Consider the following 24,870-nt stretch of genomic DNA (forward strand, 5'->3'; position numbering starts at 1 on the left):
CTGTATATGACATACAATAGACAGAATGCAGCCCTATAAATAAATTGAATTTCCATGGTCATATTTTAACATGTGTGCATATTTCATCGTGCATGTTACACAATGCTCACGCTCACGGTGGCAAGTTCAAATCTAGTTTAATTTTGAAATGCGATTCTATATAACCAGACGCCTCAAAACTAAGACTTGACAATTCCTGAATCAATAGTGTAACTGAAGCATACCTGTGTACATGTACAAATTTATACGGGTTTTGCTGACCATCATTTAGCTACTGGACACACACTGGTAAGTAAAATAAATAATATTTCTAAAGAGTAAAATATTAAGTAGTAGGCCTACATTTTTAAGGTCATCTCTTTTACCATGGCAGTAAATGTGAACTTCTTGGTAAGTTTGGCAGTCAACAAGCTCATTTGCATAAACTACAACTCTCATACGTTTAGCTTGCAATTTTTCTCCTGATGGTATGGTAATAACATAGTCAGCAAACTGGTTTATATATAGGGAGCAATACTGATTCTTGAGATAGAGTCTTGGAGGTGGCGAATTTTCTTTTTGGTAGTATTTGACTTGCTTCCAATCTTTTTCTTCATATAGAAATTAAAATAATTGATTAGTAATCAAAAATAGGTTTGTTTGTAGGATTTCTATAGCAAAACAGCATTAAGCTTGTACAGTTTATTTTAGGGGGAAAATGGCTGTGGTCATGTTACAAAGTGAGTTGAGAGTTGTCAAAACAACATACTGTAGACTATATGATAACTATACCACTAAAACTCCTAGAAAGTAGGAACCCTTTTGCCATTTTTCCCCCTGACTGTGTAGTGTATGTTCCATTATATTTTTATAGTCTGCTTTGTTGCTTTACAGTATGTTCCTCATGCACACTATTTACCCTTAATCATGTTAGCAAGTTCCTAATGGTCTAATTGACGGTGCTGTGATAACATCATGAATGCTAGTGTAATTTTGATTGAGACTGAGATTGATAACAACGTGACAATGTTGTTGAATTTATGAAAATGGTGTAAATAAATGGTGACAATTAAAGTCACTTTTCACACTCTCTTGTACTTTAATATTCCATACTTACGCATTTCAGTATTACTTGAATAAAGATGAAGAGGGCAGTCTTCTTGTTTTCCACAATGAGGAAACATAAGTAGCACAGGTGTTTGAAATTTATACCGATTTGGATGGCATGTTATTATTGGAGCAATGCATCCTTCAGTTGAATCTTTACATGGCACATTTGAATGATTATCCAGAGAATCCACAGCCAATCCAATATCTACAACTTCTCTTTTTGGTATGGCATTTTCAGGAATGATTAAAAAAACACCAGTATTTGGAATGTCCATGTTTGCACCCAGGAAATCCACTTTTTTCAGATTGGTGTCATATTTGCTAGACACTTCATCTGCAGATTCTTGAGGATTGCATTGGTTGTGCATCATGCTTTTCTTTTCACAATCAACTAAAACAACATTGTAATCATAAAATAGTATAAAAATAGATTTTATATTTTGTAAAAAAAAACAGAAGCTTTCTTGTTTTTATTCAATATTATTTATTTAAATTTTGCCCATTTTTAAAGTTGTACATATATATTAAAGTGCGAGTGGATTTTTAGCTAGGTAATTATGATGCTGGGCTACTTATCACAGGGTCCAGGATAATGTCCGACAAAAACATAGAACATCTTGTGTGTATACATATTGTCCTATACAGTACATACTGTAGGTATCAAAATATATTGGCAAAGCACCTAATAAAAAAAAAGCTCAGATATCTGATATTTTTTCAAGAGAACTATCCAATGTAGTACTGCGAGCAGATTGTGAAGATGATTGAAAATGTGATTTTATAAATTACTTTTATTTTCTAGGAAAAAAAAGTATTAACTCACTTGTTTCTTCAAAATTCACTTGCAATGAATCAGATGGTATATGGGATAACTCCTCTGATCCTGCTAAAATAAAGTCTTTACTTTAACAATAGTTAAATTATACTGTACTATGTAATATAACGGATGTTTTTTTTATATCAGTATCCTGTGCCAATAACCTCATCACTATAAATTAACATTTTAATATAACATTATTCAATGAAAATATTTAAAACTTTTGTTCTCACCTTTTCTTCCCAGTGAACAAAGTACTTCATGGTATCTCTGTGTATCAATGTGTGTCATCCACTTGGTTTTAAACTCATGCTGATTATCCTCTGCAACTAATATTTCTGATAAATCATTCAAAAGGCTCCCATCTTCATGCATTTGCCATAGATTTGTGGCTGCCATAGGCTCAAGCACACTCAAATGAAAAACTAAACATTTCTGTTCTGTTTCATCTAATTCTAAACCATGTTGTTGGTAAAAATTATAAATTCTTCTGAGTTTCTCAAAAGATATTGCTTTATCATCTAACATCAGAGTGCCCTTATGCTTGTCGAGCTGATCTATCAAATCACAAGCATTTATAGAAGGGTTTTCAAGCTTCTTTTGTACATAATGAGTACTTTGTGAAGTACTAGCTGCTCTTTTTAGAGATGGGCTATGTTGAGTACTTGGTAAAATTTTTCTCTTACGTTGCATGAGAGTTACAGGTAGATTAGCACCTTTAGTAAAACAGAAATATGTTACCTATGCATCAATAATTCTAATTTGAATTGTTGCATTCCATAATGAGTCAAAATTGTGCATTTTCCACATTATTTTGACCTAACCTTGTACTTCATCTAAGTCATTTTCACAACCAAAGTCACCATAAAGAGTTAATAAATTCAACATACCTCTAGTAAGAATGTTTACAGCTTGGTGTAGTTGAAGCTCCTTTAAAGTTTGAATAAATTCCTTCTCTTTTTCTTCACAAATTATTTGTCGGTGTTGCAGATCCAAAATAAGAGTACAACTGTCTTCATATTTTTTTGGAAAACCATTGTAGAAACTATCAATTTTCTTGACATCACCCTCCATTAGTACATTTGCTAGATCAATAACTTTCTGCTGATGGTGGCTGAATTTTGTAATTATGATTTCCTTTGCAGTAGTAACAGATGGAATGTATTTTTTAAGTTCAGCTATAAGACCAAACTGCTCAGTGAGCTTTATGGTATTATAAAGAATAGTGAGATTTTCAAAACTCAGACTTCCAGAAGAAATCAACAGATCCAGTAATTCCCTTGTTTTAGAAGCATTATGTAACTTCTGAGCTTCTTTAATATAACCATGATACAAAACTTTTAGTTTCGTAATAAGTGACCGTTCATCGTACCAAGTTGAAAAACATTCTAAAGCCAGTTTAAAAGATGTTTCTAGGTGGAAAAAAAACAAAATTGTACTGTAGTAATGCTCTTTGCAATATCATGATTAATAGCCTTTTCACATCCAACCAAACCAAAGTTTGCATAGTGTGAAGACAGTTTTTTGGAAAACAAATTGACAAGAGGCCTGTTTTTTTTTGTTCCGAGATGTCCCGAGTTGTTACTGCGCGCATGTATTTGTCTTGGTATTAAACTGAACAATCATAGTAATCACATAAAACGCAACTAGATTTCTCAGGGGTCGCGAATGTATGGGCGGCCATTAGGGCAAAAATAGACAAACGAACAATTCCGCTTCCGTAAGCCAAACAAATGGCATTAAAAACATAATATTTATCGAGTAATACAAATATTGCCATACGGACACACGCACACATTGCCCTATGAACAAATTGCCATATGGTTAAATTGGCATAAGGACAAAAATTGGCGTAAGGACAAATTGGCGTACAGTCTAACTAAATTTAAACGTTGAGGGCAGCATAGTATTTTAAAACCACGTGACTGAAACCACTCTGCTCTGGGGCCGGGTGGGGGAGGGGGATAAAAACATAATCATGGAAGCGAGAATTGCAACGAACTTTGGAAACAGAATTCAGCGCCTTGCAACTTCTCTCGAAAATAAGGAAGTTAATCTAAATCAAGTGCAATATATTTTAGATGGGTTATGTAGAGATGCCATACAATTTGAACAATATTTTCGTTACAATTCTCGCTTCCATGATCATGTTACCCTCCCCACCCAGCCCCAGCAGAGAGCAGAGTGGTTTCAGTCACATGGTTTTAAAATAATATGCTGCCCTCAACGTTTAAATTTAGTTAGACTGTACGCCAATTTGTCCTTACGCCAATTTGTCCTTACGCCAATTTTTGTCCTTATGCCAATTTTTGTCCCTTCGGAAATTTAACCATACGGCAATTTGTTCATACGGCAATGTGTGCATGTGGTGTCCGTACGGCAATAAATATATAATATAAAAATTGAATATAAAAATATAATATACATATAACAATAATTACTATAATACAATCTTAAAATTACAGTTCATAAATATTTAAATTAAAAATGAAGTTCATTACTAAATATCTTATTAATTGTTTTTATTGCCTATATTGTTACAGTATGTGCAATTACCAACAATTATTGTAGTTACAGTACTGTATTCATTATAGATCTAATTTACCTCTTGATGTCATTAAAATTAACATAAAGGTATCAGTTAAACTTACTCTCATTGGCTAATGATGGAACATAGGTAAACTGTAGTTTATTACTAAGGATACCATCTGAGGATCTCTTAAGCTGTACACCAACTTTTACCTTTGAGGTAATTTTCACATCGGAGTAAGATGGACAATAAAAATGAATTGTCTGAAATAAATAAAAGAAGTTAAATGATGCAAAAACTTGTGTAATAGAAGCAAAAATACCCACCGCAAATATGATTCCCCAAGAGGCGAATTTAGAGTGGACGCGAAACACCAAACCCCCTCCCACCAATTCTATATATAATTTTTACAAAATTTAAAATACGAAACTCAGGCCCCCAGCCCACTGTTTGTGCTTTCGTGGATGCTGGATTTTACCAGGATTACCTGGACTTCACCCAACACCAAACTCTACCCCCACCACTAAACATCCACACCAACCCGAAGGCCGTCTGATAGTGACGGTTGCATCAACAATAATGTTTTTTTTTATTTTTCACAATTTATTTGAAAATAATATTAATAATAATACAGTAAATAATATAGAGTTTTGATAGAGTTTTTACTTTAGTAAATATGTACTTACATTGCTAATAGTTCGTTCAATTTTGGCTTGTTTTTGCCATCCAGTCGTTTTCTCAATGAAATAAACTTCAATATCACCTGGAACTGTTGAGAAAATTGTAATATTGTAGTACACAAATAGTAAGTGTTTATGTATTTAACGCAGTAGTGTAACACAGTGGGGAAAGGCCACTGGTTTAGCACTCCTAAGAGGCCCTACAACGCTGGGGAGAGTTGCAATGGACTGCTCATGCTCTGGAGCCCCTTAAGCTCTGGCCGTTACACCACTTGTTCAACGTTAAGAATATATTATTAGTTGAATGATTGACTATTCTGTTATTCTCAATGCATAAAGTAGGCCTACATAGAGAGACTTGAGAGAGATCGGAAAAACCAAAACGTTGGTCTCACTGTAGGTTTACTTATTCTATTTTTGGCCTGCTTACCTTCTTCCAATGAATCTACTGTAGCTATAAAAATTTCATCACCAGTAGCTTGGCCTGAAGTAACACTTAAACTCTTCAGTTCCAAATTCATATTTTATACTATTTATCTATAAAATTAACAAAAAAATGATCATGCTTGTGAAGTAACAGTACTAAATAAAACATCATTATGTATATATAATATGAGTCCAGAAGATAACATTATAAATATTAAAGATTTATTGTCCCCCTGAAAAAAAAACCCATTCACATAATAGTTATTCACTTTGACTCAAAAAAATTTATAAAATAAACTGTAATTTAAAGCAAAAGATAGTCACATTGGTTGCCAGCCATTGAGATCTTGGATCCGCCACTGATTTTATTTTATTTCATCTTATTTATTTACCCTAAACAGTGTATGCTGACACTCAAGGTCATTATATTTTTTTTTTCTATTGAAGTGATTACTGTACCTTTGTTAAAACTACAAAATGGCCTATTCAAATTCTGATTTGATTAATCTTCATTTGTTATTGGGGGACAATTCAATATATCGTTAAAGATAACAGAGAATTTAAATAAAATTGGGACAAACCAACACACAATACAAACAAAAATATTAAAAGTTCTTCAACTAATATACATAATATAACAATACAAAAATAATACAAAAGCCCATGGACCCCAAACTCATAATACGTGTTCATTAAATCTCTCTGAGTAGCCTAAAAATCCCCAGTTTGCATCCATTGCTGAGCCATAAATGAATTAATAAAGTTTGAATTAAAATAAATATTAGAAGGAATAGGAATTATTTACCTTCCTTAAAAACAACAAATATTTAAAGTGATGTCAGATGTTGAAATAAAATAATAAAATACGAATTTACCCATCCACCATTTTGAAAATGTAGCCAAATTTTTTAAGCACTTCCATGTTTAGGATTCTTCACCACAGACAGGATATTTGCACCCCCCACTACTGGTACTGCTATTTCAGACAGGTAGGCCTACACTTTGACTTAGTATGTATATGCTACCCGAAATAACTTGTTTCACACGCTAACTGTACTCTCCATTAACTTGAAAATAAAATATATTTAATGTATAAAAACTTACTATGATTATTATCAACTCTGACATTTTTCAAAAATAAGAAAAATGTGGTAGCCTACGTAGGGCCTACTGTGTATTGTGGGAATTCTCTTCCATAATTATAATATTAACATGATATCATCATCCGGGTCGCTGGGAAAAGGGGAATTCCCAACAAAGATCGTTCCATTTTGTTTTAAAATAGCCCAGAATAGGCAAAAGTGAGGCGTGCCTGACTAACCAAAAACCAGTGTTTTTGTTACAATAATGTACAAAATATTCATTAAGTTACTTTTTGGCAGTATATGTTTCCTATAGATAAAATGAATACTCTCTAGGACGAGCGACAACAGCACGAACTCCCTAAAACTAGTAATAGAAGATTCTATTTTTTGCTGCCATGCGACCCCATAATATAGAGTAAAGTGCGATACATTTGAAAACAAATAACACCAGGTATTCACTCCGCCACACAACAGTGTGTTTACTAACTTTGTGATAAAGTTTAATATTTCGCAGTATGTCGTAACGGGTGTAGAATCTCCATCGTGCGACGGACCGTAGGCCTAATAATATAGGAAATTGACAACTTAAGTTTGAGTACGAATAAATACGATGTCTAGTTCATTTCTTTATTGATTCTTAAATGTGGAAAAGAGGCATAAGTGACAATGTTACAATTATTTTCACTTTTATTGTTTTTCTTTATTGTACAGTTACTTTGAAATATAATTATTAGCTTAATAAATGGTTTCATAATTACAACTAAGCATATAATCATTTGACTTTTATTTTGATTTAAACCAGATTAAAATCATCACAGAGAAATATCATTATTTGTGTTCAAGGGTTACTTAATCTGGAAACGAAAAGCCTATTGTATATAGTTTTAATAGTTATATAACAAAATTCGGTTAATGAAGTATTCGAGGCTGCGGTGAGGCTGAACATAAAGTCAAATCATTTTTAACACGAAGTAGACGGAAGCTTCATATTGTACTATCCTACAGCAGCAAATAATAGTACAAAATAGGTTCGGTCATTTGTGTCACTAAAAACTTTTTTCTAGACCGCACGATTTAATAAAAATATTTTAAAAAAAACGATACTTTTTTGCTGCAATTTATTTGTTTCTTTTTTCGGCAAATTTCGAAGTTTATAAAACAGTAAAATCAGTAAATGTGTGTTCCATTATTATACAGTTTGTTGATCAAAGGCTATCCTGACGTAATTAAATAAGGCTTTCTAAAAGCTTTTAGGCTACTGTGACAAGCCTGAATACTTTGTACTCAGATTACAGCTATCAATAAAAAGAAACCTCTTCAAACAATATCAGTTTTTAAATCTTTTATTTCGGAATCTCTGGTCCATAGAAAGTAAAATTACGTATAATTTAACAACAAAATAAATTGTACGGTACTGACTAATTACTACCAGCTCTAATCTCAGAATGGCATTCCACCTGGAGAGCATCTTTGACTTATATAAGATGTTGTCTATCGTTGTTACTACAAGCTCTCATCTCAGGATGGCATTCCACCTGGAGAGCACCTTTGACTTATATAAGATGTTGTCTATAATCGTTGTTACTACAAGCTATCATCTCAGGATGGCATTCCACCTGGAGAGCATCTTTGACTAATATAAGATGTTGTCTATAATCGTTGAGACTAAAACATTTCACTTGAATTGAGTCTACACATCAGGTTATATATTGATTTTCTTTAAAATTCATAAAAAAAGAAGGAATTCTACATTCCGTAAACATGAAAGCTTGGACTACAATGCCGAGGCCTTTGCAACAACACTCTTAACCCATCATTGTGTTGTAGCATACCGCCGTACTTGGAAAGAATCGCAAGGTACATTGATTATAATTTCACCATATTAGTAGCACAATACATGTGGTTGAATCACATATTCTAAACTGTTTCCATTAATGTATTTATTTCCTAACCTGTTATTGTTTTGTTATTTGCTCGAATAAATAAATTAAATGATAGTTTTTCTATATGACATCATTGGCAAATGTTATTACAGTATTCATTTTTATGTCGTTTAATGTCGATCTTCAATCACAAAAATTACCTTAAAAGTGACGGGTATTAAATTGCAATATACTTGCTTAGACATTAGTCCTGTCTTCTGAAATTGTCATCGTCAGTCATTATTTGATGAAGATATGTCTAAAAAATAATATGGCCACCTGGATTTTTAAGATAGGAACTGTTTCTCTTTTCTTTTAGTTATTGTTCATCATATTATAAAGTGCGCACTTTTCTTATACGTGCCAGAATTTCTCAGGCAATTATAAGTTACCTTACGTACCAACATTTTCATTTTGATGACGTCATCATGTCAATTTCCAGCCATCTAGAGTTATTCTCATTTTATCGTTGTAATTCTTTTTTAATAATATAATAATTGCACGTAACTTTGTACACGATTGTGTACGCGTAATAAAAGGGAAACACCGGTCTACTTTTAAATGAATAATGTGACAGATTTTTAGGTGCCAGGCAGAAGACCTCAGCCCCACGTTAAGTTGTTTGAAAATATAGACCATATTTACCATTTAGTATATAATAGTATGTGGCCCGTGGGGAGAAATATGCCTAATTTAGAGGCCGCGCAGGCGACCATATCATGCCCATACCAATTACAGTAAAAATTACTATCTGACATCGAGCTACGTCTGCAAATGGTTCATTAATGCCGTAAACTGAAGATTTACTGGTTCACATGAGTTAGTTTACGGTTTGCTGATTTTTTTTTAATGATAAAAACGATTGTAAGACCATCCATGGGATATTGCAGTACTGTTTGGCAGCATGTTTGTTGGAAAAGGTTCAACAGCGTGCATCAAGAATGATAAAAGATTTACGTCAGTATGAATACAGTCAACAGCTTTCCAAAATGCACCTTCCTACTGTAGAATACAGAAGATTGAGATCCGCAATGATTCAAGTATTCAAAATGTTCTACTATTTTACTAAATGTAACAGTGAGGATTTTTTAGGTTAAATGCCGAATCCAGAACCAGAGGGCACATTTTGAAAATTAGTAAACCTCGTAAAGGATCCGGCAGAAATGTTTTACCAACTCGACACATGGAACAACTTTCCTCAGGATGTAATAGAAGCTGCAAATGTTAATCAATTTAAAAACCGATTAGAAAAGTTTTGGAAACACCACCCACTAAAGTTTTTCGCATATGATAGAACATGTAATAGAATATACCAGAGGGACACACAAGCATTGCTTTAGATGTCCAAGATCAAGGTAAAATCAAGATAAATTATGTATTGTAGTGTGTAGGCCTACTTTTATTGCATTTATTTCTATTTTATTGCATTTAAAACAAATATCATATATTTGTTAATTAAAAACAAATCTTTTTCTAATAAAATAAGTTGTGTAACAAATCAGGCATAGTGTAACAATCTAGATTGTTGTAAATAATACATTTCAGATTTATTAAATAATGCTTGGCATCTTATTAAACTGCCCAATCATTTTAATATTTCATAATTGTTTAAAAATTTGAACTATCCTCTCACTCACAAACAAATTGTGTACAAAAATATAATAAATGAAACAGGGGAAACTATAGATCGATAATTATTGGAATGTATGATCAATATATAAATCAAAATAGATGCCAAATTAGACATTATGCTAATATTATTGCATTTAGCTGTACGACAAATAAAAACAGACATAAAAATACTTAGTAAGAACAACAACAACAACCTAACTTTAAAAAAATATTATATAATGATTGCAAAATAAGGCAAGAAGATTATTTTTTTTTCCCAGACAACGGAATGTACATACAATCTCAAACATAAAGAACTATTCATTTTATGTAGATTTTGTTGGTATTATTTCCTTACTATTTTCAATTCTACATATTTTCTACAATTTAAAATTTAATTTAAAATATTGAATTCTAACAAAGAGCAATCATTTAAGTTAATTGTACCGGCAAGTAGTTAAGACAAACATTAAACAAGTAGAAAAACACACAAATGTTTACTGTAGTGTACAAATTGAATATTTACAAACAGTATGGATGCTTTTGTTTACATTTTGGACATAATTTTTATCACCATAATTTAAATTTTACAGGTAAGAAAAACTTTAAAATAGGTAAAAATAGTATATTATATACAATTTAAATTTTATACGAAAAAAAAAGATTAATTACAAACAAAGTTAGGAAACTAAATGCATTTTATGGAAAAATTTAGGCATATTTTCTATGACCATACATAATAAGTATTTTAGATAAAAATGTTAAGCAAGTACAAAAGTGCCTCACTGCTTTTACTGTGTGTCTTTAATCTACAAAAACTTTAAAATAAACTATAAAATGGTTTAACAAAGAAAAATGTATAGAATGTATTTTGTAACAATTCTAATCATAGTTTCACAGTTTTTTTATATAAAAGTAATTACAAAAGAGCACCACTTTACTGTATGTCTACATGAACTCTATATATTCTATAGAATTTAAAATAAATTAACTTTGTTTTAAAAATATGCAGTATAAAAAAGTTTAACGAAATATAAGGAATGCATTTTGTGGCAATTTTGCATAATTTCAATGATTATAATTTTACAGGCAAAATTATTTTTTCGGTAAAACTTTTAAGTGCTTGCATAAAAAAAGTGCACCACTACTGTATGTCTGTAGTCTACATTAACTCTATGTATTCTATACAAACAGTTAGCTTAGAGAATGTATATTGTGGAAATTTTAAGTTTATTTTTAATTGCACGGTTTTATAGATAAAAGAAAGTATCCCTAGTAAATCTTACTCTATGTATTGAACACAATTTCACGTTTACTTTTAAATATTCAATTTTGTTGACAATCTATGCAGTGCATTTTATTAAATTTTATTTATTTTTTAAAATTTTATATTGTATAATGATCATAAATTTAATTTTCAATAAAATATTTAAAAAATAAGTACAAAAATATATTGGGAGAAGACTATAGAATACATTTTGTGAAAATATTGGGCATAAATTGCCAGTACCTTACGTAACTGGTACTGTAGTAGTCTACAAAACCTGCCATAATAACTATGGCCGATGATTACCTTGAACCATATTATTAAAGTGGTTTGGAGTGGCCCTATCTTACCCCCACTTGAGTTGTTGAGGGTGCATCAGATGATCTGTAAACCTATTCAAAACACAGTCAGGCCTAATACAATATCTTTGTACATCCAAAAACTCTTTCAATTTTTATTTACTTTATCCTCCATTGTCAAATCTTCAACACTCTTTGTAATATCTTGCATATTCTTATTGGTATCTTCAAACACGTCTGATGATGAGTGTGGAAAGTTTGGTTCTTTAAACTCTTTCTCTGGTGAAGAAAAACTAGATGTCGATGAAGATGTTGACATGTTTAGTACTAAATCTGATCCATTGGAGTCATCTAAATTAGGGATGGAGCCATCTGTTACATCTTGAGGTGAAGACTTGTGTGAACGTGTTGTGTCCTGAAGCTGGTTGTTCCTGTTACAGACATCACCTGTGGGACATATGGCATTGCGGTTGTATATGGGATTAGCAAGCTGGTTCAAGTTTTTAATATGATCTTCAACCAAATTAGCAGCATCAATTCTTGAACATGCTTTTAAATGTTCAATGAGTTTTTCAAGAGGTTCATCTTTTGCTTCCCAGGCTTGTAACACACATTCAGTTGGTGATGGATATGTCTCACCTAATCTAACGAGAATTTCACAATCGATTACACTGGCAAACATTCTCCAATCGTTTCCATCTGCCATCGGGGGATTTAGCTTTTCATATAATTTAATGCGGAGTGGATAAGGAACTTTTACAGGAATTGATATAGGAGATTGGGGTGGGAAAATTGATGGATGGCCATATGGATATGACATTTGCCCTGAAAGTGCATAGTTAAGAGGGTGGAGAGAGTTGGGACCAGTGGAGTGTGACAATCCTTCATTATACACAACTGTGGACGACATCTGACTGTGGAAAGATGCACTTGCATGGCCACTGTCAGTACTTCGAGTTTGACTTTGTTGTATATCTGAACTCCATCTGCTAGCTTGCACTTGTGATTGGTTTTCTCCAGTTCTGTTGTCATCAGCATTAACGCCTCTCAGCGGTGCTGTTGGTAGATCTAAGTTCTATGCAAAATTTGCAAAAGAAATTATAGAAAAATCTAAAAATGGATATGATAAAATCAATACAGGTCTATGATCAAGTAATAATTATTATCCAGTTGTCAAATTGAATATAGAAATTACAAATTTTGAAACAGGAAATGCTGAAATCATTGACAAAACCTATTGGCAGACTTAACCATGGAATAAACTAGGATCTTATAGGAGGAGCTGTACAAGCCAGTTCTTAATGGTTTGAGTTCAGGTTATGGATTTGAAGCCCAGGCCCGTATCCAGGGGGGGTACGTTGGGTGCAGACGCACCCCCCCCCCCCAAGTCCCAAAAGGTCCACTATTTCCTCGGTTGGTATTTTTTCTTGTCTTGTTTAACTAAAGACAATCATTATATATATACAAAATTTACATTATCAATGGTATACAAACAAAAATATGTTAATATAAAATGAAAAAATACCGGTAATTAAATTACGGAATCTGAACTGACTACAAACTCGATGTGAAACATGCGCAGTCGATCATGTGACGACAAGCAATAGCTTAGCGCTTCATGTACGCGGTAAAGTGTTTTTGCATGCTGGAAATACAGACAACCGGCGGTAATTTGCTGGAAATCCAGACAACCGGCGGTAAATACAGACACTATCGAATACGGCGCCTAAACATGGGAAGGAAGCAGGAAGCTAGAAAGCGGAAAGCTGCTGGAAAATCGACGCTGTCTAAGTTGGCCTTTAAACATCATGAAAGCGTTAAGTTCTGGTGTCCATCGTTCAACTAGCCCAAGCCACAACAAAGAGTCTTAAATCAGTCTTTAGAACGTCAAATAGCGCAAATTTTGCCCTGACAAGGGGGCCCTTGGCGGCCCCCTGGCCCCCAGCCATTGTTGCTCGCTTCGCTCGCACCCCCCCATTAGAAATGCTGCATACGGGCCTGAAGCCCATGGTTTGAGAATCATCAATGTCATTGGTTTTTAATAGTTGAGTCAATATAGTTGAGAGATTATTTAGAGTGTTACGCCCGTATTCTTAAACAGGACTTTAGTCGTAGTTCGAGCTAAAACTTAAAAATGACATCATTTTAAAGCCCCATTCCCTACGTTTTTTAGATCTAATTTAAGATCACAAACTATATTTAATGTAAAAATAATACTATATGGTCCTATTGCGATAACTTTTTTCGTCTTTAAACGGTTAAAAATGTGAAAAATAAGTCGATTCTAATAATTATAGCGGCCCGCTATAAATCCCAAAATGCATTGCGCGCGGATTGATATTTTTGTTTTTCACCTGTAATTCGCCCACTTTTCGATCGATCGTGAGGCCAAAACAAATGGAAGACTCCTAACTTTTCAGCGAAAATACCGGGTTTTCCCCAATTTGTATCAACGGAGTCTGGCAAAAATAGAAAGACAATTAATGCAGCAACTATACAACATCAGGCTAGGTATATAGCTCGCGTACGATGTTCGTACGTTACCGATGTTTACCAGCTAGGCCTACAAAACTAAGCCTAGCTAGGCTAGGCCTAAGACCGTCCACGAGAGGTCGATCGCCGCGAGCTACTTAGGTAGTGCATTGTTTCTCACTTTTTATCATAATTTACCATAAAACGTACATTTAAGACAAGAAATGACATGGTTTAATGTTTTTAAAGTGATATATATGTATTATTTTCCAAAAAACGTCCAAAATTGCAGGGAAGGGGTCTTTAATTCATAAACCGAACTTCAACTAAATCGGCGACTAAATCAGATCAATTTTTTTAGTCCTCGAGGGGGCAGGCTAAATGGCCGACTAAATGGTATTTAAACAAGGTTTATAAAAAATGCAACAGTCATTGAGTTGTTATATTGGCCAGATATTGAAGAATGAAATATCTATTTTTATATTATTATTAGCTTAATTAAATATACATTGGTATTGTTATAATAATGAAAATCATGTTTATTTATAACCGTATACAAATTACATTATTTTCTTCGCGCAAGTCCGACTTGAACTACGTCACGCCATAGCGACAATGGGAGATGCGGAAATTCACCACGCGATGGAATGTATAGGGGGCCTAGTGCTTTCTTGTCACGCTATGAAGTATGTGGTTCGTCGCGATCATACTTTGTTGGAGGCCTAGAAAATATGAAAGTTACCGTACCGCCATGGTTCCTAAATATATTTTGGAAGATTTTGTTTGTTGTTAATCAAAAGTACTTCAATGTTAAATTAATACTGATCTTGTTCTAATAATTAATGATTAAAATTATTTTTCATGTATATAGTCCTGATGCGTAAAAAGTTTTGTAAAAAAATGGAAAGTGATATCAATGTGCAAAATTTCGTCTACTCCTCAAATACTCTCTTGTCATTGGCCAATTTATAGCTTTTGTTACCCAGACGTGTGCAACTCGACTAAAAGCTCGACTTCATTAAGTCGAACTGCAAACTTCCGATTACTACGTTTATGAATCGAATTTGAAGTAATAGCTCGAACTACGACTTTTTCAAGTCGAACTTCGAACTAGGACTAAAGTCTGTTTAAGAATATGGGCGTTAGGTTCATCTAGGAAATAAGTTACTTATCTTGCAAATACAACTTACTTTAACTTTATTTGTGACTACTAGTTTTGCTTTATCAAAGCCAGATTGTTGAACTGATATTTGACAATGGAACTCATTGATATCACCAACATTTTCAAATGCATATTGGCAGCTACCAATATCTTTCCTCCACAGGTTGTTTAAAATCTGAAAATAATGGTAACAACAGAGATAAAGCAATTACTCTATATAGTATATTAATGGTATTTATTTTTAAATACTTTAATATAAAAAAAGAAAAAGGAATTTATCCAAAGGTAATTCCTTATTTTTGAATGCTAAAATAAATGTTTTCCTACATACTGTAGGTGCGCTAGGCCTAGATCAGGATAAGGCTAATCACCCTGATAAGTGACGCAGTAGAAAATATTTTATACCTTAAAGGCCAGGTGCGGGCAAAAAATTTCTATTGATCATACATTCCAATAATTACCGATCTATAGTTTCCCCTAAGTTTCATATTTTTTGGGATTTTATTTGTGTGACACAAGTTTTTATGGTTCGGTCGAACCACCCCTTTACAGCCAACCCCCCTTAACCGACTGCGAACCCCCATCTCCGACATGCCCAATACCTCACCCTCATCTCTGAAAATCCTCCAAATACACACAGTACAAAAGGTTATTCGTAAATTGAAAAATTTGTAAACTCGTTTGTGAATAACTAGATACATTCTTCGCTGTATAAGCATACGTCGAGCGATACGTGTCTGTAAATTTCCAAGAGTTGCAAATGAATTGCCGATTTTCATGTATGGATGTAACATGATATTGACGCGTGTATCGTACTCATACAGTGAGCTGGTGCATGAACGATTCGTACAAAGGACACTGCCAGACAACCGCGTACCTATATTGTTTAGATCACGGCAGTCAGCATGCATAAAGTATACCGTAAATCTTCTAATTGTAACCATGGGTTATTATTCTTTGATTGTTTTGTAGGGTGGGTTACAATTAGAAGGGGGATTACTATTAGAGTAGTGGGTTACTATACTAATCTTAATTTAGGCGCTTGAAAATAGTAACTCACCTCAACTATTCCGTTCAGCTAATCATAGCAAAATCGGGCAGTGTCCTAATTACAGTGTCCGAACCCCACCTTGACAGATCCTGCCTATGGCCCTGCACGAGCTTGTTGATAATAAGCACATTCTTATCAGTGGGGGATATTTCAAATTACACAGTAAAATCTCTATTCTTTTGTACACAAATGTTGTAAAAAGAGAGGCATTTTTAAATAACTAATAATAAACGGTGTTGTAAAAAATGTTATCATATGACTGAATATAGGTAATATAACTTGAATTTTACGTTTCTAGTATTTTTATTCAACTTCAGAGTTTTATTTTCATGCTATAGCAAAAATTATCCACTGTATATCCACCATCTTTCTTCACCTTCTAGGGAGTCACCAGACATGTTATTACATTAGGCTAAACTACCTAACTACTGAAAAAAAGTCTTCCTGGATTTTATAGCAGAATTTTGCCAAATTTTGTATTTTACCACTTTATTGGGAAATTCATTTTTTTCTTGATTTCTATTACAAATATTTGATTTATGTACAACTAAAATTAACCAGATATTATATTTAAAATTCATACCTGTACCTGAGCTTTAATCTATATTTTTATTGATCAAAGAAACTACAACACATACCTGTTCCTCTTCTTCTGACTGCATAATCCAACCATTTCCAGATTTTACATTAACTGTTACACTTGAATCACAGTTGTAAAGCTCAAATCTTAACAAATGAGTCATCTGACGTCTGCCTTCTTTTTTCTCTTCCTCATCAATAGCCTGTATGACACACAAATCATGTAAGTAAAATTGATATCTACTAAAATTGATAAATTTTACTAGATATCTGATATCAAGTAAAAAAAATCATGAGAATGTGAATTGTTTAATGTGTTGCAATAGGTGAGTCTAGCAGTCGAGGCAGGAGCACTGTAAAATCTGTAGCCATAAGACCACATGATCGCAACTGACATGCTCCATGGTACTGGTGGTAGAGCAAGTTTTCTCGTATAGAGGACTAAAGCTGTTCGTTCAGTAGTAGGTATACAATTGCCAGTGTGAACTATAAATATTATTTGTGATCAGTAGCAGGGTACCCCGAAGTACCCCACATGCTTAAAGATATATTGTCCCCTGAATAATTTTTTTTGAATATGACACATAATAGTTAATATTCAATTTGACCAAAAATTGGATTGAAAAAAAATGATTTACCTGAAAAAAACTGTAATTTAAAGCAAATTATAGTCAAATTGACTGCAAGCCAATGGGTTTTTTGTTGAATTTAACTGTTTATTTTGTCATTTTACTATTTTTTTTCAATGGAAGTTATTAACTTGGTTAAACCTACAAATTGGCCTATGCAAAATCTGATTTATTAACTAATCTTCATTTTTAATGTTTTTGGGGACAATACATCTTTAAATTAACAAGGGCCTGTAACTCAATAAACAATAATAAATAGTCTATAACATTTTCTTTACCTTATTAAAATAATAATCACAGCTAAATCTTGAGAAACTAGTCTATATTAAAAACAACTGGAGAGCCAAAACAAATGTGCAATAGAAAATAGGGGTATCTGAGCTTCAATTTACTTGAAACACGAAAGTAGATACTGTATAATTATACTTTTACTAAGCTTACCTTTTTAAGGTCATCTCTGTCACCATGGCAGTGTATGTGAATTTCTTGGAAAGTCTGACAGTCATCAAGCTCATTTGCATAAACAACAATTCTCATATATTTAGCTTGATATTCTCCTGATGGTAGTTCAATAACAAAGTCAGTAAAATGATTTACAAATAGGTAACCATATTGATTCTTCAGAAAGAGTATTTTAGATGAATCCTCTTGATTGTGTTTGACCAGCTTCCAATCTTTTGCCTCATCTAGAATTAAAATTAATATTAATTAGCAATCAAATGTTAGGTTGTGTTCTAATCATAAATGGTCGAACTGATGGTGTCCACTCAGTCACAGAGCAAACAGCATCTTTGGCAGTTGACTTACAAGTCATAAAAATTACGTCATAGTGTCAACTTAGTGAATGTGCGAATCGAAAAGTTTAATTCTTTTACTTTAAAATACTATATACGTACCAGGCTCAGAATTACTTGTATAAAGCTGAAGAGGGCAGTCTTCCTGTTTTCCACAATGAGGAAACACAATTAACACAGGTTTCTGAAATCTGTAACCATTTGGAAGGCATGTTATTATAGGTGCAATGCAACCTTCATTCAAATCTTTATATGGAAGCTTTTTATAATTATCGAGAGAGTCCACAGCCAATCCGATGTCAGTAACTTCTCCCTCTGGTATAGCCATTGGAGGAATTATTAACTGAACACCAGTATTTGGAATCTTCAAACACGCGCCAGACGAATCCACCTTAACACTGGGAATATTCACTTTGCTTTTCACAGGGCTTTGCTTTATGGAATCAACTTCGTCTTCCTTAATCTGTGGACAGATGGACTTTCTGTATTCTTCTTCTGAAGTTCCAGAGCAGTATCCACTAGAAACTGAATCTTGAGTATACAAAAAACGTTGGCATGGAGATAGACATTGGATGGTACAGTCTGCTTCAACGTCACTTTCAAGAATCGTCATACTCGTTTTTGATTCATCACAATCAATCTCCTTCTCAAAACTTTTATTAACAGTACCTAAGCTGTCATAACCACTATCTTGTGATTTACAAAATGTTTCTTGTTGAATCTTTATAAATTCAGCCTTCTGAAGTGTTTTCTTTTGCAGATTTGTGGATTCGCTAGACTCAAGTTTACTGCAACCAGTTTGTCCTTCATCTGCAGAGTCTTGAGGACTGTATTGGCAGTGCTTCATGATCTTCTTCTCAGAATCAACTAAAACATTAAAAAAATGAACATATTAACACACAAAAATTTTTATTTTTTATTTGAAACTTATACAAAACATTTAAACAAAACTCCTTATTACTAAATGATATTTTCAAAATGAAAAATCGTATTCCTGTAAATACATTGGTGTGGAGATCTAATTAGTTCTAATCAATGGTTCTATTGCATAGCCAGCTATTTGAAAAGACATCTTGAATTTTGTATGCATGTTAGGCTGCTGCCGCTTTCACATGGCCTAGACTTTGACATTCGATTCAAGATGAAATAAATATACTTGAATAAATATTAACATTTATATAATATTTTGGGGTTTTTTACCAGATTTGTTGAAGAAAGTGTTTTGAAGACTGGCGTACATTTTCATTTGTTCTTCAACTGGAATATCTGAAATAATTTAAAATATGATCTGTAATAATCTGGGATGGGACTGGTTTTCTTTTAATGAACAAAAATATTTTCCCCATTCCCCTTTTACCTAAGACATCGACTGCCTAATAATGTGGGGTTTGGATAAATCAAGTTTTGATTGGGGAATTCAAGGGATGGTGAGAGAGAGGGGGAGGGGGTGGTGAGAGGGAGGAGGGGTGAATCCAACCCGGTCCAAGTTCGGGTTCCTCCTAAATATTTAAAAAATAAAATAGAAAAGCACATTATATTAAATTCAGCACTTCATTTGCTATTGTAGGTGCTAGGCCCCCACTACCACTCCTACTTTATATGAAAATCCTGGCTCCATCACTGCTATAACAGATACAAATAACTTGTATTGTCCAAATAAACTGGAAATTGCATTGCTCACTTATCACAAAGACAGATATAAAAATATAGTATAAAAATTTAGTATAAAAATATAATATGACAACAATAATTACTATAGTACAATCTTAAGATTACAGTTCATATAATTATATTTAAATTAAAAATGAAGTTTATTACTAAATATCTTATTAATAATTGTTTTTATTGCCTTTATTGTTACAGTATGTGCAATTACCAACAATCATTGTAGTTACAGTACTGTATTCATTATAGACCTAATTTATTTGAAGTCATCATTAAAATTAACATCAAGGTACCAATACTTACTCTCATTAGTTAATGATGGAACATATGTAAACTGTAGCATATTACTGAGGATACCATCTGAGGACCTCTTAAGATGTACACCAACTTTGACATTTGAGGTAATTTTCGCATCGGAGTACGATGGACAATAAAAATGAATTGTCTGAAATAAATAAAAGAAATTAAATGATGCAAAAAGCACACATCGTTTCAAATCTAACAAAAACAATGATGAACTTAGGTAATGTAGCAAAAATACCCACCGCAAATTGGATTCCCCCAGAGGCGAATTTAGAAGGGACGCGCCATTGTTTGTGCTTTACCCCAACTCCAAACTCTACCCACTAAGCATCCACACCAACCCGAAGGTCGTTATGTCTGATAGTGATGGTTGCATCAACAATAATGTTTTTTTTTTTTTTTCACAATTTATTTGATAATAATATTAATAACTAGAGGGTACTCTGAGAGTACAAACCTCCGCCTACTGTAAAATTCCTCTACATAAAATGTCCCCGGAAAATATATATATTTTTTTATTAGTTCTAAGTGTAAATATAAACTACACACTACAAAGTTGTGAATGAGAGTTTGGTGTAATGGTTATGTATCCAGCCTCTCACAGTTGAGATCGCTGGTTCAAGTCTCACTGAGGTTTTTTTTTTTTTCATTATTTTTATATTTCTTTTCCCTTCAAAATTAACCCACAATTATATGATGAGTCATTGATCATTGTGGCTAAGTTTGGTGAGAATTGGATAAAAACTGTGGTCTCTAGGCAGTAAAATAGGTTTTTGTTAGTTGTGACCTTGACCTATGACCTTTTCCCCTGAAAATCTAACTTTTCCGAACTTTTGGGGCATAGATCATTGTGGCCAAATTTTGCCAGATTCGGAAAACTGTGGCCTCCAGGCTGTTCACAGACACACACAAACACACACACAAACACACATACAGGGGTGAAAATATAACCTCCTTGGCGGAGGTAATAATACAGTAAATAATAAAGAGTTACTTTCGTGAATATGTACTTACATTGCTAATAGTTCGTTCAATTTTGGCTAGTTTTTGCCATCCAGTCTTGCTCTCAACAAAACAAACTTCAATGTCACCTGAAACTGTTGAGCAAATTGTTATAGTACACAAATATTAAATTGAGCAAATTTTTATACAGGTAGTATACAAATAGTAAGTGTTAATGAGTTGAACGCAGTGGCGTAACACAGTGGGCAAAGGCCCCTGGTTTATAACTCCTAAGAGGTGCTCCAACTCTGGGGAGTTGCATGGGACTGCTCATGCTGCTCTGGGGTCTTTTAAGCTCTGGGGCCCTGGGTTTAGCCAGTGAGCGCTCATAGCCGTTACACCACTCGTTGAACGTTAAGAATATTTTATTGGTTGAATGATTGACTATCTATTATTCTCAATGCATAAAGTAGGCCTACATAGAGAGACTTGAGAGAGAGATCAGAAAGACCTTTTAATCACTATTCCCCCTTTCCTACCTCAAACCTTGGTTTCACTGTAGGCTTACTTATTCTATTTTTGGCCTGCTTACCTCCTTCCAATGAATCTAATCACCATTCCCCCTTTCCTACCTCAAACCTTGGTCTCACTGTAGGTTTACTTATTCTATTTTTGGCCTGCTTACCTTCTTCCAATGAATCTAATCACCATTCCCCTTTCCTACCTCAAACCTTGGTCTCACTGTAGGTTTACTTATTCTATTTTTGGCCTGCTTACCTTTTTCCAATGAATCTAATCACCATTCCCCCTTTCCTACCTCAAACCTTGGTCTCACTGTAGGTTTACTTATTCTATTTTTGGCCTTACCTTCCTCCAATAAATCTACAGTAGCAATAATAATTTCATCGCCAGTAGCTTGGCCTGAAGTAACACTTAAACTCTTCAGTTCCAAATTCATATTTTATTACTTATTTATCTATAAAATTAAAACAAAAATGATCACGCTTGTGAAGTAAAAGTAATAAATATAACATCATTATGTATATATAATATGAGTGAAGAAGATAACATTATAAATACTAAAGATTTATTGTCCCCCTGAAAAAAAACCCCATTTTTTGTTGTTGAATACGCCATTTTAATCTCACATAATAGTTATTCACTTTGACAACAAATTTTATAAAATAAACTGTAATTTAAAGCAAAAGATAGTCACATTGGTTGCCAGCCATTGAGATCTTGGATCCGCCACTGATTTTATTTTATTTCACCTTATTTATTTACCCTAAACAGTGTATGCTGACAATCAAGGTCATTATATAAATAAGTAAACAAATTTTTTTTTTCTATGGAAGTGATTTTTACTGTACCTTTGTTAAAACTACAAAATGGCCTATTCAAATTCTGATTTGATTAATCTTTGTTATTGGGGGACAATTCAATATATCGCTAAAGATAACAGAGAATATTAAAAGTTCTTCAACTAATATACATAACAATACAAAATAATAAAAAAGCTCATGGACCCCAAACTGATAATACATGTACATTAAATCTCTCTGAGTAGCCTAAAAATCCCCAGTTTGCATAAATAAATATTAGAAGGAATAGGAATTATTTACATTCCTTAAAAACAACAAATATTTAAAGTGATGTCAAATGTTGAAATAAAATAATAAAATACGAATTTACCCATCCACCATTTTGAAAATGTAGCCTAATTTTTTTAAGCACTTCCGTGTTTAGGATTCTTCACCACAGACAGGATATTTGCACCCAGACAGGTAGGCCTACACTTTGACTTAGTATGTATATGCTACCCGAAATAACTTGTTTCACACGCTAACTGTACTCTCCATTACCTTGAAAATGAAATATATTTAATGTATAAAAACTTACTATGATTATTATCAACTCTGTTTCTATACATTTTTCAAAAATAAGAAAAATGTGGTAGCCTACGTAGGGCCCTACTGTGTATTGTGGGAATTCTCTTCCATAATTATAATTTTAACACTAGAATTTAATTCGTCACTTTGACGAATTATAGGTGATCATTTTTATCATTTTACTGAAATTAATTTTTTTTTAAACATGCACGTACGTTAACATACGATCGGAAAATGTTGATGTATGCCATCCTATTATATGCTTATAGTGCTGAGTTGTGCCTATATGCCATATACAATATGTACAGTATATACTGTATATCTATATACAGTGTAGCATAGGTGAAATTACGGGACACATGTTCTATTTTTTTGGCATGATGACGTTATCAAACTAAACTTTAAGATGACAATTTCGAAAGATAATTAATTGAGCAAAAAAATATAAGATTTGGAAAAAAATTTGGCACGTAGAAGCGCTGTGCGCGCTCTTTGAATTGTGTATAACTTTGACGAAAAATATGAAAAAACTACTTTTTCACTTCAACTGGCCATATGTTAACGTCACAACATCCGATAGGCTTAATTTTTATATGAATTAATATCTACATTTCATCAGCTTTCATAATAAATTATAATCATCAAGGTAACCTTCAATTCTGAAGAGCTGTAAGATATTCAAATTTACTGCGAAGGTGAAATTACACGGCCTACGTTATTCAAGTTTTTACGCGTGATGACGTCATTAAAATGAAGATAGTGTCAACTCATGATAAAGATAATTAATTAAGCAAGCACATACTGAAAGTTGTGCGAAATTCGAGCACACATAACCAAGATGCGCTCTGTTGAATGTGATAATCTACACAAAAAGATAACAAATCCTAATTTTTAAATTCAAGTGGCCATTTGATGACGTCAAAACATTTTGTACGTAAAATGTGTACATGAATTCATATCTACAACTCAATGGCTTCCAGAATAAGTTAAAAAAATCGGGGGTCATCTTGCATTCTGAAGAATTATTTTCATTTTAAAAAAGACCTATTTTTCACCATTTTCAGAACTTTTGTAAAATAAATGTGCGCATTTTGTCATTTTTAACGTGCTCGTATAGCGTTATTTTAAGTCGGAACTGACTCAAATTTGGTGAATGTACTAAGGATGGTGAGTAGAATGAGATTTGTAAAAAAAATTCATATTTTTTACGCTTTTTAAGTATCGCGCGCGCAAAAACGCATTTTTGCGCAGTAATTTTTTGAAACACGCAAATGGCCTAATTCATGCTCTAAATTGATCAAAACTTAATTTTGAGCGTTTTAAATTTTTAACGCGCGATATCACGCGCATGAACCTACGTGCGCGTGCTTTTTTTTTTGCTAATATTTTTACCCTTGATCTGAAGTTTACGTGTAGTGAATTTCATTAATATGTGATAATGAATTATGGAGATATGATTGATAATGTGATTTCGCAAAATGGCGTATAAATGTCGTCACGGATGAGTGATCACGCTGGAAAGCTTATTAGGATTAAGTTGTATTATTTGAAAGATATTCTGAAATTTTTGTAATCATTGACATTAAACTTTTTGAGATAATTGTTACACAAAATAGTGTACAGAAACAATAAAAAGAAAAAAAATAATAACTAGAATT

General features: G+C 33.1%; 1 protein-coding gene across 1 annotated transcript; it reads right to left on the reverse strand.

The window, feature by feature from the left end:
- Positions 1 to 11,092: 11,092 nt before the first annotated feature.
- LOC144852785 (uncharacterized) lies at positions 11,093 to 23,294 on the reverse strand. Its single transcript, XM_078710762.1, has 10 exons — positions 23,223 to 23,294; positions 22,191 to 22,299; positions 21,396 to 21,478; positions 20,382 to 20,523; positions 19,614 to 19,679; positions 18,516 to 19,280; positions 18,061 to 18,305; positions 17,050 to 17,193; positions 15,389 to 15,535; positions 11,093 to 12,801 (listed from the first exon to the last, which is right to left on the reverse strand). The coding sequence occupies exons 2-10, from the start codon at positions 22,279 to 22,281 to the stop codon at positions 11,875 to 11,877; spliced, it is 2,610 nt and encodes an 869-aa protein (XP_078566888.1). The 5' UTR covers positions 22,282 to 22,299; positions 23,223 to 23,294; the 3' UTR covers positions 11,093 to 11,874.
- Between the last annotated feature and the right edge of the window lie 1,576 nt (positions 23,295 to 24,870).

This window comes from Antedon bifida, chromosome 9 (genome assembly GCF_963402885.1).
Source record: "Antedon bifida chromosome 9, ecAntBifi1.1, whole genome shotgun sequence".
Classification (NCBI taxonomy): domain Eukaryota; kingdom Metazoa; phylum Echinodermata; class Crinoidea; order Comatulida; family Antedonidae; genus Antedon; species Antedon bifida.